Source organism: Larimichthys crocea, chromosome XI (assembly GCF_000972845.2).
Source record: "Larimichthys crocea isolate SSNF chromosome XI, L_crocea_2.0, whole genome shotgun sequence".
NCBI lineage: Eukaryota > Metazoa > Chordata > Actinopteri > Sciaenidae > Larimichthys > Larimichthys crocea.
The window spans coordinates 10,285,705-10,305,600 of NC_040021.1; the positions used below are offsets into that span (position 1 = coordinate 10,285,705).

General features: G+C 37.7%; 1 protein-coding gene across 2 annotated transcripts; it reads left to right on the forward strand.

Moving 5' to 3' along the window:
* The first annotated feature begins 768 nt into the window (after window positions 1-768).
* Window positions 769-19,476, forward strand: fbxo25 (F-box protein 25). Of its 2 annotated transcripts, XM_019258625.2 has the most exons (11): window positions 769-883; window positions 1,799-1,975; window positions 13,153-13,256; window positions 14,896-14,945; window positions 15,031-15,123; window positions 15,211-15,304; window positions 15,815-15,999; window positions 16,352-16,537; window positions 16,906-17,049; window positions 17,896-17,922; window positions 19,138-19,476. In XM_019258625.2, the coding sequence occupies exons 2-11, from the start codon at window positions 1,848-1,850 to the stop codon at window positions 19,225-19,227; spliced, it is 1,101 nt and encodes a 366-aa protein (XP_019114170.1). In that variant the 5' UTR covers window positions 769-883; window positions 1,799-1,847; the 3' UTR covers window positions 19,228-19,476. The 2 variants fall into 2 exon arrangements, with proteins under 2 accessions (XP_019114170.1, XP_019114174.1); XM_019258629.2 differs by lacking the exon at window positions 17,896-17,922.
* Window positions 19,477-19,896: the final 420 nt, after the last annotated feature.

A 19,896-nucleotide genomic window follows, 5' to 3' on the forward strand; every position in this document is an offset into this window, starting at 1 on the left:
TTGAACTTGCTCTAAAGAATAAAAACCTCATTTGAAATGCTTTATAATAATAATAATACATTTTATTTCATAGGCGCTTTTCTGTCACCCAAGGACACCTTACAATAAATAAAAGTAGACAGCAAATAACTGAAAGAAACAAAAGAACCATAAAAGTATATCAAACTACAAGAATACAACATTAAAAACAGGTTAAAATAGGACAATGCAATTGAATCAGATGGAAAAGGCTATTTTAAACAGGAGGAGACTTGAATTGTGAGAGTGAGTTGATGTTCCTTATGACGGGTTTAGATGATAGACTGGTAAATGCAAGTGGTTAAAAAACCCCCAGAAATATAGTAACTGTAATTCACACAATAAGTTTTACAATTACACTTCTTCATTTGCAGATCACAGCAGGAACTCCCCAATGACAATAGAACAATGACCCACATTAAATACCTGCAAATAACTGTATAAAGTCTGAACTTCTGGTTGGCAAAATAATGTGTTACTTAGTTAAAAAAAAATCTCCGGTTACAAATGTTCCATAATAATCACATAACCACTCACATAAATGCCCAGAGGTCGTGCTCACATCGTCCATCACAAAATCAAAACACAAGTACATGTGCGCAGTCCTCTGTCACGTGTGGAAGAAAAGCCCCAACAAAACAAAACAGACGGGATAAAAAAAAAGAAGAACATGATTGACAGCTGCGGAGAGCCAATCAGCGACGCGATACTGGGTAGCAACACGATAAATACCAACGTCCCATCCAATCAGAGAGCAGCAGGGGGCGGAGACGAATTCCACTGTCCGCACTGTGTTTACTTCCGTCAATACATCCTGAGAAGAGAGTCTGAAGCGGAGACGAATACAACAAAGGAGACACTTAAGGTTTGTTTATCGATATTACAGAAACCCACAGCTGTTTTATACCATGCAGTAGATTTAATATTTTATTCCTGTCGTGATAAAATGCGTGGAACTGACTGACAGCTTGTTTTATTTCTCATTTTTAATCGTAAATCAGCCAATAAAACCATTTTGCTGCAACGTCCTGATATTTTTTTCAAACGTTCAAGGTAAAAATGCGTCATAGTCCTTGTCAGGTGTGTTATTTGTCTCAGTATGTCGTTATATATCTCAGGGTTTACCCCTAATATCATAATAATATTAATATAGACAACGTTCATAAATCTAATGGCCCTCTTGTTTATTTGGTAGTTGTCAGACAATACGCTCATATGTAACATGTAGTTATAGGCTGCAGACTTCATTTATGGATGCTGGAAAAAAAAAGACAATTATAATTTGGATTTATTTATAATTGTTGAAATTGAAATCTATAGCAATGAAATAATAATAAATAATTTCCCCCTGGGATTATTTTTCTGATTATGGTTATTTTTGAGAAAAGAAATCAGAATTTATGAGGTTTTAAGGTCATTTTCATCTGGTGCAATTTAAAACCTTCACAAACAAATTCAGATAAACGTGTCCTGAGTTTCCAGTCGCCTGTTTGAACTTCAAAAGATCTATTGACTGTCCTCTGTAGCTCTGATGTTCACCTTTATGAATCTTTCTGTTTGATCTTTGCTGTTTATGAGTTGTTGTTTTTTTTACTTGACTTGAATTTCAGGATGGAGAAAAAAAGGAATTTGACCAACTTGAAGATTGGATTTAAGTTTCAGCATTAAGCCATGACTACATTTCTCAATAAGTTATTCAGTTGCTTGTTATGGACCTTCTTTTTGCCTCTGCAATCCCACAGCACAAATATTAATCCTTCATTTTATTAACCCTCCACAGGTGTTTGGAGTGGCAGCAACCCACGCTGCTCAAAGTCCACCTCACTAAAATGCCTTTCTTGGGCAAGGACTGGAGGTCTCCAGGATGGAGCTGGACCAAGACAGAGCATGGCTGGAAGAGAGATGTCTTCTATGGGCACGAGCTGGAAGATAACAACAGAGAGATAGACTTGAAAGAGTAAGATTATAACTTTCTCACTTTTATTTGCCACAATACTGTCTGTGTTAAACCTTATAGTTAATGAGTCAGTGCTTTATCAAGACTAATTTCTGCAAGCATAGCATATCCTAGACTAAACATTTATAATATGTGATCATAATGCCATAAATAAAAACTAACAAGATTAGTGTTTTTTGTGCATTATACATTTGAGGATTGTCTGATTTAATTAACAGTAAAAGCTAGGGATGTAACGATACACCGTGACACGATTAAAATCGGTACAAATGCGTGACGACTTGCATCGGTTGACAGAAAAAATACTTCAAGCTGAAAGGTAAGGGTCAGATCAGCTGCTTGCTGGCAGCCCTAATAAGAACACAAACAGTTTGAGAGTTTCTGTAAAGAGAGATTTTTTTCCTACAAATAAAAAGATAATTTTATTTGGTCATAATTTGTCTGTAGCTCATTTTGATTTAAAAAAAAATCGTGAAAAAACCGTATCGTGAACAAAAAATCGTGACTCGAATCGAGTCGTGATCGAGTCGTGAGTGTATCGTTACATCCCTACAGCCTGGTACAAAAAACTAATTTGGTCACTATACCTAATTTCCCCATTCATGACAACTGTACTAGTTCTTATAAAACTCACCCATTCACATTATATTTAGGCTTTGATTGACAGGTGGGTGCCATCACAGGTGGCTTTTTTTGAGCAACCAGGTTCCACATCAGCCCCACCCATGCTCCATGCCATTGCCCGTTTTTAGATTAGCCAGGAGTCTCTAATCTGTTTTTGCACCAGCGATAGCGGTTATAATGTGTAAATGGCGAGTAATACTTTAATTCAGAGGTTCTCAATCATTTTTCCAGGGACCCCCTCATAATCCTCATGCAGATAAAAAAAATGTTTACTGCCAAGTGCAGTTCAGTCCCGAGCAAAGTAACAGATTTACGTGGTGCGACACAATCATTTCAGGAGTTTTTAATGTCCTAAGCCTAATGTAAGTGAGCGTCATTGGCTCAGATTTTTTTTTTTTTCCATTCATAGTTATGCACTTTTTAAACGACGCACCATAAGTTTATTAATTTATTCCTAGCCTATGGCTCGCAGACCCCAGTTTGAGAATCGTGGCTTTAATTAACAAGGAGGTGTACTGTAATGTCGATTAGAGCATGTTCCAAATGTCTGGTTGACCAATCAGATTGCTTCGTTGGATCTACTTGTATAATTGTAACTGTCATCCATTTTAGAAATGCGATAAAACACATTTCACTATGATGATTACATGTGACAGTTAGACAAGAACAAGAACAATAAACAACAAAACACGTTGAACGAACATAATGGATCACAGTCCATAGTAGCAACAGGTTCCAGTTGCTTAATGGGCCATTAAGGACACCATCATAACAACAACAAGCGTCATGGCAACAAGTATCATAGCAACAAGTATCATGGCAACAAGTATCAAAGGAACAAGATCAAAACGTCATAGCTGAAGGGGGCGGAGCCTAGAAGCCAAATGCTTATTTCCATTCCAGGATCAGTGAGACACTGCCAGAGTTCAGTTGAGACACAAATTTCTGTCACAGTTGAATACGTTACCAATAATTCAAGAACACAGAACACAGAGAACAAACAACCAGCAGGAGAAAATGGTGGACAACATGGATTACAATTTCCGAGCTGAATACTTACCTGACCGCAACCTGGAAAAATGGACACAGATGAACTTTGGTGATGAAACCTTGAGCCTCACCCATCAACCTAACAACAGGGTGATCATAAATATGAATAAGGAGTCACTAAAAGACTATTTAGATGATCCAAGTTATCTGTATTCTGATTTTCAGATCAGCGAGTTAAAAAGTGGAATCCGTAACTTAAAATACCAACTTAATGAAACTAAGGCAATGGAAAAACTGTCTTTGAAGGAGACTGACGATCTAAAACAACAACTTGAAGATCAGTCAGTGTTGCTGCAGAAAGCTCAGCATGAGCTTGAGCAGCAGACTTCTAATGAAAACAACCAGTTAAAGACAGAGAACAAGGCTCTTGAAAATGCTTTGGCATTTGAGAGAAATAGAGTTGCAGACCTGGAAGAGAAACTGACTGCCTTCAAACAGCAAATGGAGGAAGCGGAGAGAACTTTCAAACAATCTCACGCTTCCCATGAAGCTGAAACTAGGAAGATTACATCTGCCCTGAAAAAGGCAGAGGTTCTCCTCCAAACTCAGCTCCTCTGCCTCCAGGAAAAGACCTGGACTGTAGCAGAGACTCAGAGGTCGAAGTCTGTCCTTGTTGCGCAGCTTGAAGAGCAGACACAGATCAACTACAAGAACGTGGCTGCTCTGAAGAACGCTGAGCAGCAGCTGTCCAATTACAGGACACAATGGCAAAAGGACAAGACCTCCCTTCAGGCAACTTTGACGGAAAAAGACATGACTATGGCTTCATATCAAGCCGAAATGGAGGAGCACAAGGCAGAGCTCCAGACTGCACTGAAAAAGGCAGAGGATCTCCTTAAAATCGAGCGCCTCTGCCTTCAGGATAAAACAATCCTTCTCGAAGACACCCAGAAAGCAAACACTCTCCTTGTGGCTCAGCTTGAGGAGCAGAGACAGGCAAACGACACCGTCATGGCTGCTCTGAAGACGGCCGAGCAGCAGGTAGAAAATCACAGATCTGAGTGGCAAAAGGACAAAGCGTCAATCGTCCTAGCCTCCAACGCTCTCAGAAGGACTCTACAGGAAAAGGAGGTAGAGTGGCTCGATCGAGAAGTTGTCCTGTTGACTAACATTGAAGAACTTACGGCGTATATTGAGAGGAAGAAGAATAAGAAGTGGTGGAGAAGGATCTTTCCAAATTCGACCACCACAAACACAGATGTACACAATTAACATCAATCAACATTCTTGTGTACACCCAGCCGTCTCTCTTTGAATTGCCTTCCTCGAGGTTTCTTCCCAGGCGGAGTTTTTCCTCATCTTCTTAGAGAGGTTGGTCTGGGGACCTGTTTGTGATGCGAGTCTGGGTCAAAACAAAAAAAACTAAACTAGGCACATGTCATCTCCGTGTCTGCGTGGGTTCTCTCCGGGTGCTCCGGCTCCCACGATTCAATAAAAAGTCTTTGAGCCACACGAAATGTGTTGGCAAAACCAAAAAAAAACTTTAGGCGGCACATGTCATCTCCGTGTCTGCGTGGGTTCTCTCCGGGTGCTCCGGCTCCCACTGTCAAAAGACTTTGAAAAAAATTTGCAAAAAAAAAAAATTAAAAGAAAAAAAAAAATCATATTTTGTATGTATGCATGTTGAATCATGGTCATTGCACGGTATATTAACATATCTATTTTTAAAACGCTGTATTTGCTATATATGTGACACATGTCCTACTACAAACTGAAAGACATCTAAATGAGTCCAAACCATCAAATTAATGCTCACTCTGACAATCCACCAAACACCACTAAACATTATTAAGAGGAAATCTTTTTTAAATCCATTACTGTCTATATATATTTATATGATTTATATCAACAATGAAATCCATTTACTGATTTATTTAATGTTCATATAAAACAAGTGGGTCCATTTATGTGACGTATTAGAAATATTTAGATTTGGACATTTTAAGTAAAACACAAAATCAAAGTTGTCATAGATTTTGTCGACAAATAAGAGTAAAATGTTCTTTTATTTAAAAGAAAATTAACGTTCGCCATGTTTTTATGGATGAAATATTATATAAATCAGGCCCTGAATGATATATGAACAAACCCATCTGAAAAACCTTCAGAAGCAGACCTGACCAATTTGGCGCCCTAGACAAGATATAAGGTGGTGCCCCCCTTGAATCGCAGCACTGCCAATTTACGTACAAACACAGAAGAAACTGAATAGCTTTGTTTTTGATTTTGTTTTATTTTTAGAAAAACAAGTTACAGAAATAGATAATGTACAAAAATACAAAAAAAGTCAAGTGAAGGTAACTGAAGTGGAGATAACTGTAGATTGGCAGAGGTGGGATTCAGATATCTCAACAGTGCATCTGAAGAGAGAAGAGAGTATGTGACGTGTGTGTTACAGTCCAATCATAAAACAGATGATACCAAGAATAAAATGTAATGAAATAATAAAAATAAAAAAAACCTAAGAGTGAAATGATTTCCCCTATTCTGTACATGTATCATATGCAATGCAGTTATTTCTGATATGCAAATTAGATTCAGCTTTATTATCATGACAGTGAACTGCTGATTAGCAGAATGCAAAAGAAGGGTCCTGGATGGAGCATTTAGCATTTAGCCTATACTGTTATCAAAACAGGATACTCAGACAAAACAGCAGCAGAAGAAACAATAACATTTAAAAGACAAGAAAATATAAAACAATTAAAATAATAATGAAAAAAAACGAGAAAAAAAACATGATGATAAATAAAATAGGTAGAAAACACACACTGCGAACGACCCATACACATTCACACACACACACACCGCATCTTAATAAAAAATTTAAAAGAATAATTAATATTAATACATTTGAATTAAAGAGTGAAAAAGAAAAAGACGACATCACATAATGCTTTTTTGTCATATGATGGACAAACTATCATTGATGACAGTGATATTACAATCTGAAACTGAATTAAATAGCAAAAATACCAATTTCTACATAATGTCCCTTTGGGTTACATTTTTATTTCCAAATGCAAAAACAAAAACATGTTTCATCATGGTTGCCCTATATTTCTATACAAACAAATCAGAAGGTAACAAATCTAAAAAATAAATTGGAATTTTTACTTTTATTTTCCAATATTGTGTAATATTGTATTGTGGTATACTGTAGTGACTTCCCAATTGATCCCAGATACTAATAAGATATAACCGTCTACTGTTAAGTCATGATCAGTGTACAGTGTATTGGTGTAGAATGGATTAATGACTGGCACTGTCTCTGTTGCACTAACTTGATGTTTGGCTGTAGACAAAGTGGTCAACTTGCTACTTTTTACAGTCATAACAAATACATATGTACAGCCGTCCATACAGTAATTATGACAGAGGTATTTCACTGTGACAAAAGTACCAATTTCTACAAAATGATGCTTTAATTATTAATTAAGGCTTCTAGATTAGAAATATTTTCCTGAATGCAAAAAAAAAAAAAAATCTAAAATATACAATGTCTCACTTTTTTAAACAAACAAATGCTCTAAAGTGTTGTAAAGTCTAATAGACAAAATGCTGAGAAAAGGTGAACAGGTGAGTCATATAAAGATATCAGTACAGTTGTCATGAGCAAGAACATTAGCTATAGAGACCAGGTTGTAAACATGTTTATTTCTGCTGTTTGATCAACAAGATGTATATTTATTATTGTTGCTGCTTATGATTATTGTTAGTAGCATTAATTATATCAGTAACAATAACAATAACAGCATTATACCATAGCTACCATTGAGCATAACTACATCATGTCCTTGGCATGGACGGATCATGATAGAGCAGTGTTCTTTCCATCATTTTCAGAGGCACATTGCAGGTTAACTGCTTAACCTGCTGCTGTTGGTTGAAAACTACACTTGAACTACATTATTTTCTTCATACTGGCGCAACTGGCAACTTGTGTTATGAATTGGCTGTGAAGTGAATCCAGCGCAGAAAAGCCAAAAACTGCACTTCCTCAAACGTCCACTTGAGGCTGGCTACAAAATGAGTCAACTTCACAGCAGAAATAAACATGTTGACAACCAAAGCACATTTCATTGCAGTGGACACCAAATTGATTACAGTGTTTTATACTTGTATCAATTTCACGTACATTGTCCAGCCCTCTGCTTTGCAGCAGTACACAGCCTGCCTCCCTGTTTAGCTTTTTTGAATACTACTGTACTATTTAAAACAACTCAGTTAGTTTTCGGAGCCCAGCAGTGAATGTAATCAAAGTAGGATGAAAATTTGCTCAAACGTCAGACGTTACTACAGTAAGCCAGTACAGCCAGCAGTAGGCTATATTAGATCGTATTAGCTCTACATCTCTGTCTAAAAGTGGGCGAATGGTTAACTAGAGCTGACTGCATTGACTTTATTTTAGACATGTAACTTGCATAAAATACCTTCTTTTGAGTGGATTTTCCCCTCAGGGAGAGAGATGTGTTCTGACAGCATGGTCAGTGTCTTAAACTCCTAGACTACCTAGACCAGACTAGAAAATATCTGTGTTGACTGTAGATTGTTGTTGTTTATCAGCCTTTTTTCTGTGAACTACAGTATGTGTTAGTGTCTGACTGCAAACCAGATTTCCCTCAGGATACTGATACTGATGAATTTGAACAAGTGCATTTGGATGAAATGCTTAATAGGTCAAGAGAAACCTGAAGATGTGGCAGGGAGTCAGTAGATAATAATAACTGTGGTAAACGTCTTGACCAAATTGAACTGATAGGGTCATGGCTACTCAGCGTCATAAAGAAAAAACATTCAACCAACTCTTATCAGGGCCGTAGCAGAGAGTCTTTGATGAGGCGATTTGCATCTCACAATTGCAGCCTGTTGTTGCCAAAGGGGCGCCATGGCAACAGACAGAGTTGAATATAGGCTTGAGAGGATAATTTTACATGAGACCAACCTAACAGTCTATCCTGTTTAACGAAAAGATAAATATTCAAAATAATAGATGTGGAAGATTCCAGTATCACAGGAAGATGTTTGAGGTTCGACATGTAAAGGTCGCAATCTAAACTATGGAGTTTATCTGTCTCTGTGTGTGAACTGTGCTATGTTTTGGCTAGATGATAGACTGTGTGAATAACAGTGTGTTAGAGAAATTAATACAGCATATCAAGTCATGTTTTAGTCCTAGTTAAGCCCCAGGAAACAGGATTATACTTGATGTTTGACTTTAATTTACTTAATGTAATAAACAGAGTGCTCAGCACGGTTGTTCCATTACCACATTGATAGGAGAGTGCACTACCTCACAAACTACACATGTTAGGACACAACGGAGCCTTTAGACAAAACTAAAAACACAATAATAATAATAATTGTGGTGTATAAAGTGTGTTTACAGATGTCCTGAAAGGCGGCATTGTTCCAGAGACAATAAAAATTGCACTTCCTGTATGGTATTTGTCTCTTGTTACTTTTGGGTGGCGCAACTCATAAATCCTGTCAGAAGGGTTTTTGCCTGAAGTTGTGTGACGAATGTTAACATACCAGTTCTTCTGATAGAAGCACATAAGAATAACTTCATCTTCAAACAATGGTTTTCATAACACTGTCCCTCCCTAAGGCAGTTAGTGGGTTGAAATACTTTGTTGACTGCTGTTTGTTGAAAGCAGCTCAGCTAAAAATGAGTTCTGCCATTTTAGTCTTTCTGGTCTGGATTACACGTGGCCCTTTGGGCAGTCTGGGTTGCTTCCCAGCAGGAGAACTTGCCTTGTTATCTGCAGGAAACATGGACTGTTTTGATGCATGCCAACTGGCAATGAGTGGTCACATAAAGGAAGAGAAAAGAGGTTTTCTGGTCTTTCTCTTCTGGTCTTGTGTTTTTTTGTTTTTCTAGGTTTGTTTATACACTACATGGATTAGCATGTCTTCACTTCTTCTTTTTTTTCTGATTCTCGTTACCTTCAAATGCGGATATGTTGCACAAATGGTAGTAATGTAGATTTTAGCATTGCCGTGAAAACTTTTGTTACAAAAAAAGAGTTGTGAAGTTGCGTTGATAGCTCATTACATCACAATAATCCAACTAATCTGTAATATCTGTAAAGAAGGCAGCAACTACATGCTTGCAATAGCATCATAACTAATAGATAAAATATATCATAAAGTGCAACGACACACATTTAGTCAAGTAGTATGTATTTAGCTTTTTCTCAAGTCAACCCATGTCCCTGACCTTTCTGTCTTCTTGGAGGACAAGGGTCAAAATCTAGATTGTGATGAGTGTACTAAATCGATCAGTTAATAACACAAAATTAACTCAGACTTCAACTTAAAAACAGGTAAGCATGGCAAACATGGCTGCTCATTTTGCTTGTAAGGACCAACGCTATTTATATACTGACTGCAAGGTACAAGCTAGAATAATTGTCATTATCTCCATGTACAAAATGTAGTACTCTGCACTATGGTGCAATCAAGAAAGAAGTACAAAAAAACAAGTACAAAGATGGTAAAGTGCAATGACGTGTAAAAATGTGCCCGATTAATAAAAATACACACAAAACAAATACTAGTAATACCTGCTATAATAAAAATGACATGACAGGAAAAGTCCCACTAGTAATAAAGTTTGTAAATTTCATTTCAGCTTGATGATGAAGCCTCACTTTTAAACAGACATTGCTGGTGCTCACAGGGTTAATGGTGCCAGTTGGTGATCTCTCCCTCACGACACAGTGTCGTCCTTTCTATTGATCAGCCATCCAACACAACCTCACAGTAGCCTCACATTAGCCTGTCAGCAGTCTTTTCCACAAAAAGGCAAAGGACACAACATCAGACAATAACTGATGACATCATCTGTTCTACTTGGCCACTGTCCAAACACAGCCTCACTCAGAAAGGCCAGTGACTTCATGCGACGGAGGTGCGTTTGGCAGATGGACACATGTAAACCAGAAAGAAAGAAGAGCATTATGATGACCAGTGGCATGGTACACAGTGTCACAGAAGTAATTTAGGTCATCTTGTGTCTTTTAACATAAACTGATTATCTGTAAACATACAGATAACATTTGTGTGTTTACAGATAACTGGAAAGTTGTGTGTCAGCTTCACCGTCCAGTAAAAGAAGAACAGATCAACGTCACTTCAGGATGTAGTTTACAAATCCACAAATCCTGAATGTCCCTGTTGCTGTTTTGATGTCTTTTATTGGATCTGTGGAGGCCAGTGCACCGCATGCAACCGTGCAACCTGTGTAAAACAAGTCAGGCTATTGCATTCCTCACTTGTAATTCACTGTGACAGATTACTGTACTGTGCATGTGTGTTTAAATGGATAGAGATGAGGGATTACTGAAGAGCTCATTCACCCAGTTGACTTTGCAGTCAGGGAAGCAAACCCATGTCTTTATGCTGGAGGAAGAAGTAAATTGGTTTGTTCATTCAAAAAGCATGTGTGTTGAAATCACTCAGACTGGCTAATATATTCTCGAGCTTTCCTTCATATATACAGTATATACATTTCTTCTTCTCTGGACCTGTTACCTAGTGTCTGGTATTTGTTTCAACCAGCCGATCAGTCATCATCTAAAGCAAAGCCTTCAGTCGACCTGGTTTAAATAAAATGAGTATGATTTTATATGAGATCCAAAGCCAGTCACCTTCAATGTACCATGGTCCATCTAGTTTGTCCTTAAGAGGAACCGTGGGTGCAAAGTTAGTGTGAAAGATCACCACCACCACTGCAAAAAACAGGAGCAGTTTCTTAATTTGCCTGAACAGATCTCAGGTGCAGTGTGCAGGAGGTGGGCTGTTGAGGGAATGTGTCCTTGTTGCTGCACTAGTGATGCCTTATAGTTGGCTGGGGCAGCTGTGCAGACTGCAAATTTAAAAAATAATTATCGATTAATCTGCTAATTGTTCTCTTGATTATAAAATATTAGCAATACTGAAGTACGGCCATATAATGTTTTTGAGCCCAATCTTCAGATTGCTTGTTTTGTCTTACCAACAGTCTCAGACTAAGAGATAATCAGTTGTTTACCATATACATATTACCATATATAGCAGGAACCAGCAGATGTTTGCAATGTTGTGCTTGACAGGGGACTAAGTAAGTAACTGACTAGTTGTTTTAGCTCTGGAGTGCTTTGTGTGAAACTCCTCACAAGGATATGAAAAGAAGAAGCTAATGATTCAGGAGCCGTCGGCTTGTCTCTGGTACCATAACAACATGTAAAATAAATAAACTAATATTTCCTAATCAGCTGACCTAAGTTGGCAGTGTTGCCAGTCAGTCGCCCAACTTCAGCCAAAGGATTATTAATGCATGGAGAGTCAATTACCAGTCCAATCCATTCATTTGATCTGTCAGTTAAAGGCCATTGGAAACTATTCCTATAGATCTTGGTACAGAGGATTTTATTTTATGTCATTTAATTTATTTGTATTAGAAGAAAAGATTGCAAGTTCTCACAATAGTAGCACTCTGCAAAGAGACTTGATGTACTGTCACAAAGCATTTTATATTCTTGTGCACAGACCCCTATAAACACACATCTATAGTAAATCTGTATCCATATGGTATTAAAATGTACTTGCATGCTTTCATTAGGGTTTCTGTTTCAAGCGGATTCAAACCTCCCATGACAACATATACATACATTTTTACATTATATCAACATCGCTTTATGTTTATTTATTCTATACGCTGCAGGCCTGGGAACAAATTTCATTCCTTTATGTTTTTAACACATTTAAATGACAATAAACTAAACTAAACTGATATGTCAACTTCAGCTTTATTTGTCCCCAGAGGACAATTATTTTTGCAGGGTAGGTTGACCTTCCCAGTCTTCATAGTAGTATTGCATGGAGAATGAGTGCTGATAGTTAGTCGTCAATGTTATCACAAACAGCAAAATCAAAAAGTCATCAAGTTGAAGTCAGCTGCCAAAATTCCCAAATCTGTTTTATCTGTAACAACAATGAGGCCACTTATCAATCAAGCGGGTCCAGAAATAACAGAGCTCGGATAAAGATCTCATAATGTTTTGCCTGGTCTCTGAGAAAAGTCTGTCTGAGTCACGTCTATGGTTCTGTCTCTCAGACAGATTTATATGTCTGCCATCTGCGGTGCTTCCTCCATCATAACAGACATGGTGAATCATTATATTTCACATATTGGGTAGTCTGACTCCTGTCTCAGCCTACTTATTATTCTGATCCATTCTTTCTGTCAGTACTACTACGTTCTGTTCAGTTTCTTGTTTCTTATGTTGTGCGTCTTTATCATTTTTAACTCACACATTTGCCATCCATGTTAAGGTCAAAATACCACAGCACTTGAACTGCCTTGGGCAGGGTAACATCAGTAAATGGTCACAGGCTCGCACCAGGATGTTGACGCAGAGCAGACTCTTTACGGTGGTTTGTAATTACATTGTATTTCAGGTGCAGTGGTCACACTCACATGCAATGTTACTAATGTGCGTCCTCTGTCCGAACAGGCTCTGCACCAACAACAAAGAAAATCTGTTTGCTGGAGATGTGTGTGAGCTCGCCACCACAAAGAGGAAAAAGGATCACTACAACAACAACACCAAATCTCAGTGTGAGTGTCAGCAACACATAATCACGATTGTGGTTTCACCAAAGAGTTTGTGGTATGAAAATTAAAGGCTCTTTTTACAAAAAGAAAAAACAGCTTAAATACCGGCACGGACAAGTCATATTTGCAGTAAAGTGGCCCACCTATTAAAAGCTGAGAGCTGAGGTTTATTAGACTAAAGAGTTTTTATTCACACATTATTCGATTTATTACTTGAGATTATCATAATAAAGCTTTATTTCTCTTTAAATTAAGTCTCTTCAGCTGGTCAACATTCATCGAATTCAACCTTCTTTTAGCACAAATTACTGAATATACTTCTCATCTGAATGTCAGTGACACAAAGGGCAACATTCTCAGGGTTTTGGGCAATGTGATGTAGCAATAATGTGGCTTTTAAAATAGCTTTGAGTGCTCTACAACTGTACATATAATCAGACTCTGTACAGTTCATCAGTTGTGCAATGTAACTAAATACTTCAATTTTAAGATACCTCTATTTTACTTCCGTTTTATCACTTCACTGCATTTCAGAGAGAAGTATTGCACTTTATACTCCACTACATTATTACAGCTTTAGCTACATGATGCTTTGGTTAAGATTCAACAATATGCAAAATAGTTTGAGACTGCTTGCAAGTGAAGTTGGATATAAAGATGGAAGGAAAAATGCTGCAAATGTTTTATGAGGGACTAAATGCATTCAGTGATTTTGCTAATTCTCAAGGATGAGTGTGTGTGTGTGTGTGTGTGTGTGTGTGTGTGTGGTATGCAGGTCAACAACTAACCATTTGGGCCGAGGGTTGTGTATAGAGCCTCAAGTTCATTTTATTTGCCGTCCCCTCTAAATCTTCTCATCTCATCTACATGTTGCTGTTTATGTAATGTTTATGTTCAACATCATTTGATCAATCATATCTTAAACATTGATTTATACGGTAGAGGACAGTTACAAGAAAAAAATAAAATTCTGAGTGACTGTTAATCACATATTATTATTTAGTATTATTTAGTGTTATTATAGTATTTGTTATTATTGTTGTTGTTGATGTTGTCGTTGTCCTAAAATATGGTTTGTTCATCTAAATAGTTTCACCTTGCAGCCGTGTGCAATTGATTTGAATATTTAAGGATAGTAGTATTTGGACAAATAATGTTAACGAGTCCAAAGAGATTATTATAAAAAACTATTTTCTGAAATTTGAATACCAGAACACACATTGACAGAATATTATCAACACCTATGTAATCTGTAATCTCAGTACCAATTTATATATTTGGCTGAGGTTATGAGGTCCTGTGTTTGTTGAAACATACTGTAAGGTTTTGCATAAAGAGTATGTTAATGTTGAGCCTCCTTCACCACAATGTAAAGATGGGAAAAAATAGTCAGGACACAATAACAAAAATGTATACACAGTACAAAAACACTACAAACATGCAGGCCTAAAAAATTTACAAAATTTTACATGATCTTTAGAAAGGTAATATTTACGGCACAGCAGTTGTATGGGATTACATTAAACTGCACAGGGGGCCCATCATATTGTGTACATCTCAAATACAGTATGTACATTAAACCCACATATACTACATGAGAATAATAATATGAGAATAATTTATGTTTTTTTCTGCTGTCCAGTTGTTTTCAGTGATAAATGGATCTATGTGCAGAAAGGTAGCACGAAAGAAGTGAGTCACTACAATTTTCACAAGAAGGATTTATTTGATTGAAACAGCAGAATTAATGTGTGCGTATTTCCATGTCAACACACAGCGTCATGGATACTGCACACTTGGTGAAGCCCTCAACCGTCTAGACTTTTCCAGCGCCATTCAAGACTTGAGAAGATTCAACTATGTCGCAAAAGTGAGCGATGACGATCACATAAGTCGCCGTACAACTTACACAGGGGACTCTCCCTTTTAACTGTCTTCCTTTGTCGCTCTCCCGTAGCTTTTCCAGCTAATAGCCAGGACTCAGCTGACCTCTCTGAGTGGAGCAGCCCAGAAAAACTATTTCAATATGCTGGAGAAGATTGTGCAAAAAGGTAAGAAAACCTGAGACTGACATTAATTATTTTTTGAATGGACATATTCTACATGCACATTTTCAAAGCACTCTTCAATGTGTCTCTTGTTGTTGTATAAAAGTAGCTTTATAACAGAAGGAATGTGAAGGAACATGTACCTAATGATAAGGCTCAGAGCAAGCAGAAGATGTTTCTCAAACTACTGATTAGTCACAGCAGCTGTTATTGCATCGAGTGCAGAACCACAAAACCAGGAGGACCAGTGTGCTTCATCATTATGAGGTTGTGTTTCCTGGTGGAGCAACGTACAGATGTAGTCTTCCACATGTGTATGGTGAAACTTGTATGGTAAATTAATGCAATTTTTAGAAACTGAGTGTACTACAGAAATACTGTATTACTTTTTTTCCCCTCACATCCAGGTATGTTCAATGCAGAAAGGAAAGATTTGATTACACTATGTTACAAAGAAATGGTTTATTTTATGTCTTAAATATTGTCATTTGTTTTTAAAAATGTGTCCACTAGTTCTGGAGGACCAGTACAATCCACGCCTGGTCAAGGACCTACTGCATGACCTGAGCTCGACACTGTACAGTCTGACTATCCACATCCGCACGTGTGTCCTGGTGGGAAACATCAACATCTGGCTGTACCGACTGGAAACCATTCTCAAATGGCAGCAGCAGCTCAACAATCTGCAGATCCCCAGGGTATAACATGTATTGGTGTTTGTACATGCATGTGTCTGCCATGTGCGTGTATAACCCATCCTAAAACTTGCTTCAGCATACTCCGGGCTTCAAGATACCTCCAGGTCGAGTTTGCTTGTATGTAAATGTGACTTTTAAAAAGGGAAGTAGGCTGAAAATTTGAAAGTCATTGTGGCCACATGTGAAGTAGGTGTTTATCTACTGCTCCCACCTTTCAGTGAGGAACATGAAATATGAAAGGAGAAGTAATGAAATCATTTAGAGCTTAACTGTATATCCGTCTACTGTATACTCATCACAGCACAGTCCAGCTCTGATTTTAATGCATTGCTCTTAATTGTTGTTTTTTTAGCAAATGTGCAATAGTGGCATGTCATTCGACGACTTACCGCTGCACATGCAGAACAAGATCCTCTACAAATTATCTGATGCCTATGACATCATTAACCTGGGGCAGGTCACGCCTAATCTGCACCTCCTCAGTGAGAACAGGATACTGTGGAAGAAACTCTGCCACTTTCACTTCGCAGACAAAGAGGTGAGAGAACAATGTTACAACCCTGAATTTTAAAAAAAAGTAAGGACACTGGATAAAATGCATTTTTTTGCAACTGCATCAGGTTTGCCAGTAGTTTTTAAAAAGGGTCATGATTAAAACCTCCATTGGTATGTTATGGTTAAAAGATGAGGCGCAGCTTGGTAGTTTACACGATGGCCACTAGAGAGCAGCAATTGCCACAGTTTGCTCACAGTCTTTCTCTCACACACTAACTTGTATTACACCCGCACAGGATTGGTGTTAATGATTAATTGTCCTTAATTATATTGAATTACACTTGTCACATTTATAGTTACTTTCCTATCCCCTGTGTTTTAATTGTGTGTTTCCTCTCCTTCCATGTGCAGTTCTGTAGGAATCTGGTCCTAACCAAAAGTGATAATGTGGATTGGAAGCTTATGTACTTTACACTAAAGAAACATTATCCGACGAAGGAGCAGTACGGCGACACCTTGCACTTCTGCAAACACTGTAGCATCCTCTTCTGGAAGGTAAACAAACACACCTGTAACCACAAACATGTCACGTAGGGAACACCTATGACAAAACTGGTACTGTTCATCAGAGGTAAATTATAGGTTGGAGGAAAACATTAAAAGAAGAAACCTGCACTGTTCAAAGAGATGTCTCTCACACACCAGACATGAAAGTGTATCAAATCTAGTGTCAAGTTTGTATCAGAACAAATTGTATTTCCTTGGCCAAAGAGGCAAATCATCCATTATCGTTTGGTACACTCAGAGAAAGTCTCAGAGACTTTTTGGTCCAATCACACACCCTCTCTCACACTGATATCTGCCTCTGGCGTGCAGAAATCCAATCTTTATACTGTAAATATTTGGCTTTCCAAAGATAAAGAAAGAGATGCTGTCTTGACTAAATACAGAACAAATTACTGCTTCAGAAAACTTCAGGACAGCCTGAAAAATAGTTCCATTTTCTGAACAATGTAGTGATTATTCAATGAGCGTGAATGCGCCACGCATATAAGCATACATTATCACTGAATGGTAATCCTTGTTGTCGACAATGGATCCTGTGAACATGTAAACATAGCAGAGGTCAGAGGTCAAACAAATGACTTGTGTGACATCAGTGAGATCTTAAAGCATGTGAACTCAAACAGAGTTTCAGTTAGTAACTTTGGGGGAAGACTGCTGCTTTTTTTAGTCCCTGTCCCCGGTTTCTTGTCATTATTTACTACCTACAATTTTGTAATCCTCCGTGACTGGGTCCCTATACTTTTTAACCTCTGCCCTCTTTGCATTCCTCTCCTCGCTTGTCTCCCTTCCTTCCTGCCTCTTCTCTCTGGCTCCCCTTCTCCCTGATTCCCTCAGGATCGTCACCTGGCTTTGTTGTTCAAGGTACTTTCTGTCCCATCATGCCTTTGTGTTTCTTCAGTCGCCAGCTTGTCTCATGTTTCCCAGATGAGCTGATTTATGACTTATCTTTTTCCATACGTTACGCCTTGTCTCTCTGTTTCACGTGATGTCATCATGTTTTGCTCGAGGTGTGTTTTGTAAACAGTGCCACTCTTTCTGCTGAACTTTGAAGGCCTCTAACCACATTCTTTAAATAAAGAACATGTTTTGCTGTTTCTGATTGTTGAGATCATGTATCATGAAAGAAAACTGTCAGTCGTCATTTAGTTTAACACAAATGTTTGTCTGTGTATACTAATATTTAGGATCAGGTTGCACCAGCTATTCATAAATGCATCATTAAATCTGTGTGTACTACTACTACAGGCTAGTTTCCAGTTGTTGGTTTATCAGATACCAGAACATAAAGCTTAAAGACGTAGGTAATAGTTTTCTTTTCTGTATGCACATGCAGAAATATATATTTCATTTTTGGTACTATTCATAAAATGTTGTGATTATACAAGGTAACTAACATCAGTAATTAGCCATTTAGTAAACAATTATTGGTATACGTTTTTTGTAATTTGTATGCTATGTTATTTATGGCATTAGCTTAATCTTTAAAGATAATTTAACATGCATATTTAGTTCACATATCTAGACATATCTAGTTAAAATCTGCATTGATGTTTAGTAATTCGGGTTATTGTTGACACTATCTGGTCGAACTAGTTTTGTCATTTGCTTTAATCCGCTACACAACATTTGCACAGCAGTGAGTGGGTGTAATATTAAAGTGGCTATAATCAATACTTTTATGAAATGACTACTTGTATGTGGAAGTGAAGAACCCACACAGAATTTTCGCCTGGCTCTGCAGTTCCTCCACTCTCACCGTTTTCATCATAAGTTTCTAGACTGCACAGGTCATCTTTTTTTTTTTAGCTGACAACTGACTGTATACTACCAACCCACGACAGACGGACAAAGTTAACAACTAGCTGGTTGGAATATTGGACCTCCATATGTCAGGTGGTCAGAAACTTTACTCTCTATGAATGAAAACGTTGCTCTTTGTCTGATGTCTTTATATGTTATATGTGTTTCCCCCTAAGTGGTCACAAAATGAACTAACTAACAGCTGTGAACTGCATGCATAGCTTCTCCTCTGGTCACCTTTCTTCCTAATAATGTGGTTGTTGACTGTCTTTCTAGGACTGTGGCCATCCATGCACAGCCAACGACCCAGACAGCTGCCTCATGCCCATCTCTCCGCAGCACTTTATCGACCTCTTCAAGTTCTAGACCCTCCGTGTCACTCCCAACCTGAAAGTGTGTACGAGACCTTGACATTGTTTACCCAAATACAAAGGGCTTCAACTTAAAGAGATGACTTTTTTTTTATGTCTTCATCATTTCCTTACGCACAAATGTTTCTGTAAGACATAGGAAAGATTAAATATGTATGTTTGTTGATTTTAAGAATGTTGGAGACGGTTGAAATCTAAAAGGAAGTTTCATGTTTTTCCTTGTTTTGCACAAATACTCACGTTCTTGACAAAAAAAAGGCTCTTCCCGTCAAAGAAGAAATGTGTAATATGAATATGTGAAAGGATTTAAATGTAAAAGGAGTTGTAGCATGTTTATGGTAGATGGTGGTGATAGATAAAAGGTAAACCTTTGGTGTGGCAGAATAAGACAGCACGCGTGTTAATTCTTTATTTAATGGGGTTAAACTATTCTGCTTCTGTTTTGGTGGTATTTTCCTGCAATAACTGAACGCATGTCAGTGTTTGAGTCTCTGTTTACATAATGTTGTCCTTTGTGAATTCTTTCTGTGCTCTGTGTATATTGAAAGTGTCAACACTAAGAAAAAATAATGTAAAACCTCATCAGTCGTTACAAGTTTTTACAATCTACCTTTTGTCAAAACTGTCAAGTGACAGACAGGCGGGATGTAAAACATTATTTATG

Excerpts from the sequence above, each read along its gene's own strand:
- fbxo25 (XM_019258625.2), top strand. The coding sequence starts at position 1,848 with ATGCCTTTCTTGGGCAAGGACTGGAGGTCTCCAGGATGGAGCTGGACC. Across the intron at positions 13,257-14,895 it reads CAACAACACCAAATCTCAGT|TTGTTTTCAGTGATAAATGG; the intron begins GTGAGTGTCAGC and ends TCTGCTGTCCAG. Across the intron at positions 16,538-16,905 it reads TTCACTTCGCAGACAAAGAG|TTCTGTAGGAATCTGGTCCT; the intron begins GTGAGAGAACAA and ends TTCCATGTGCAG.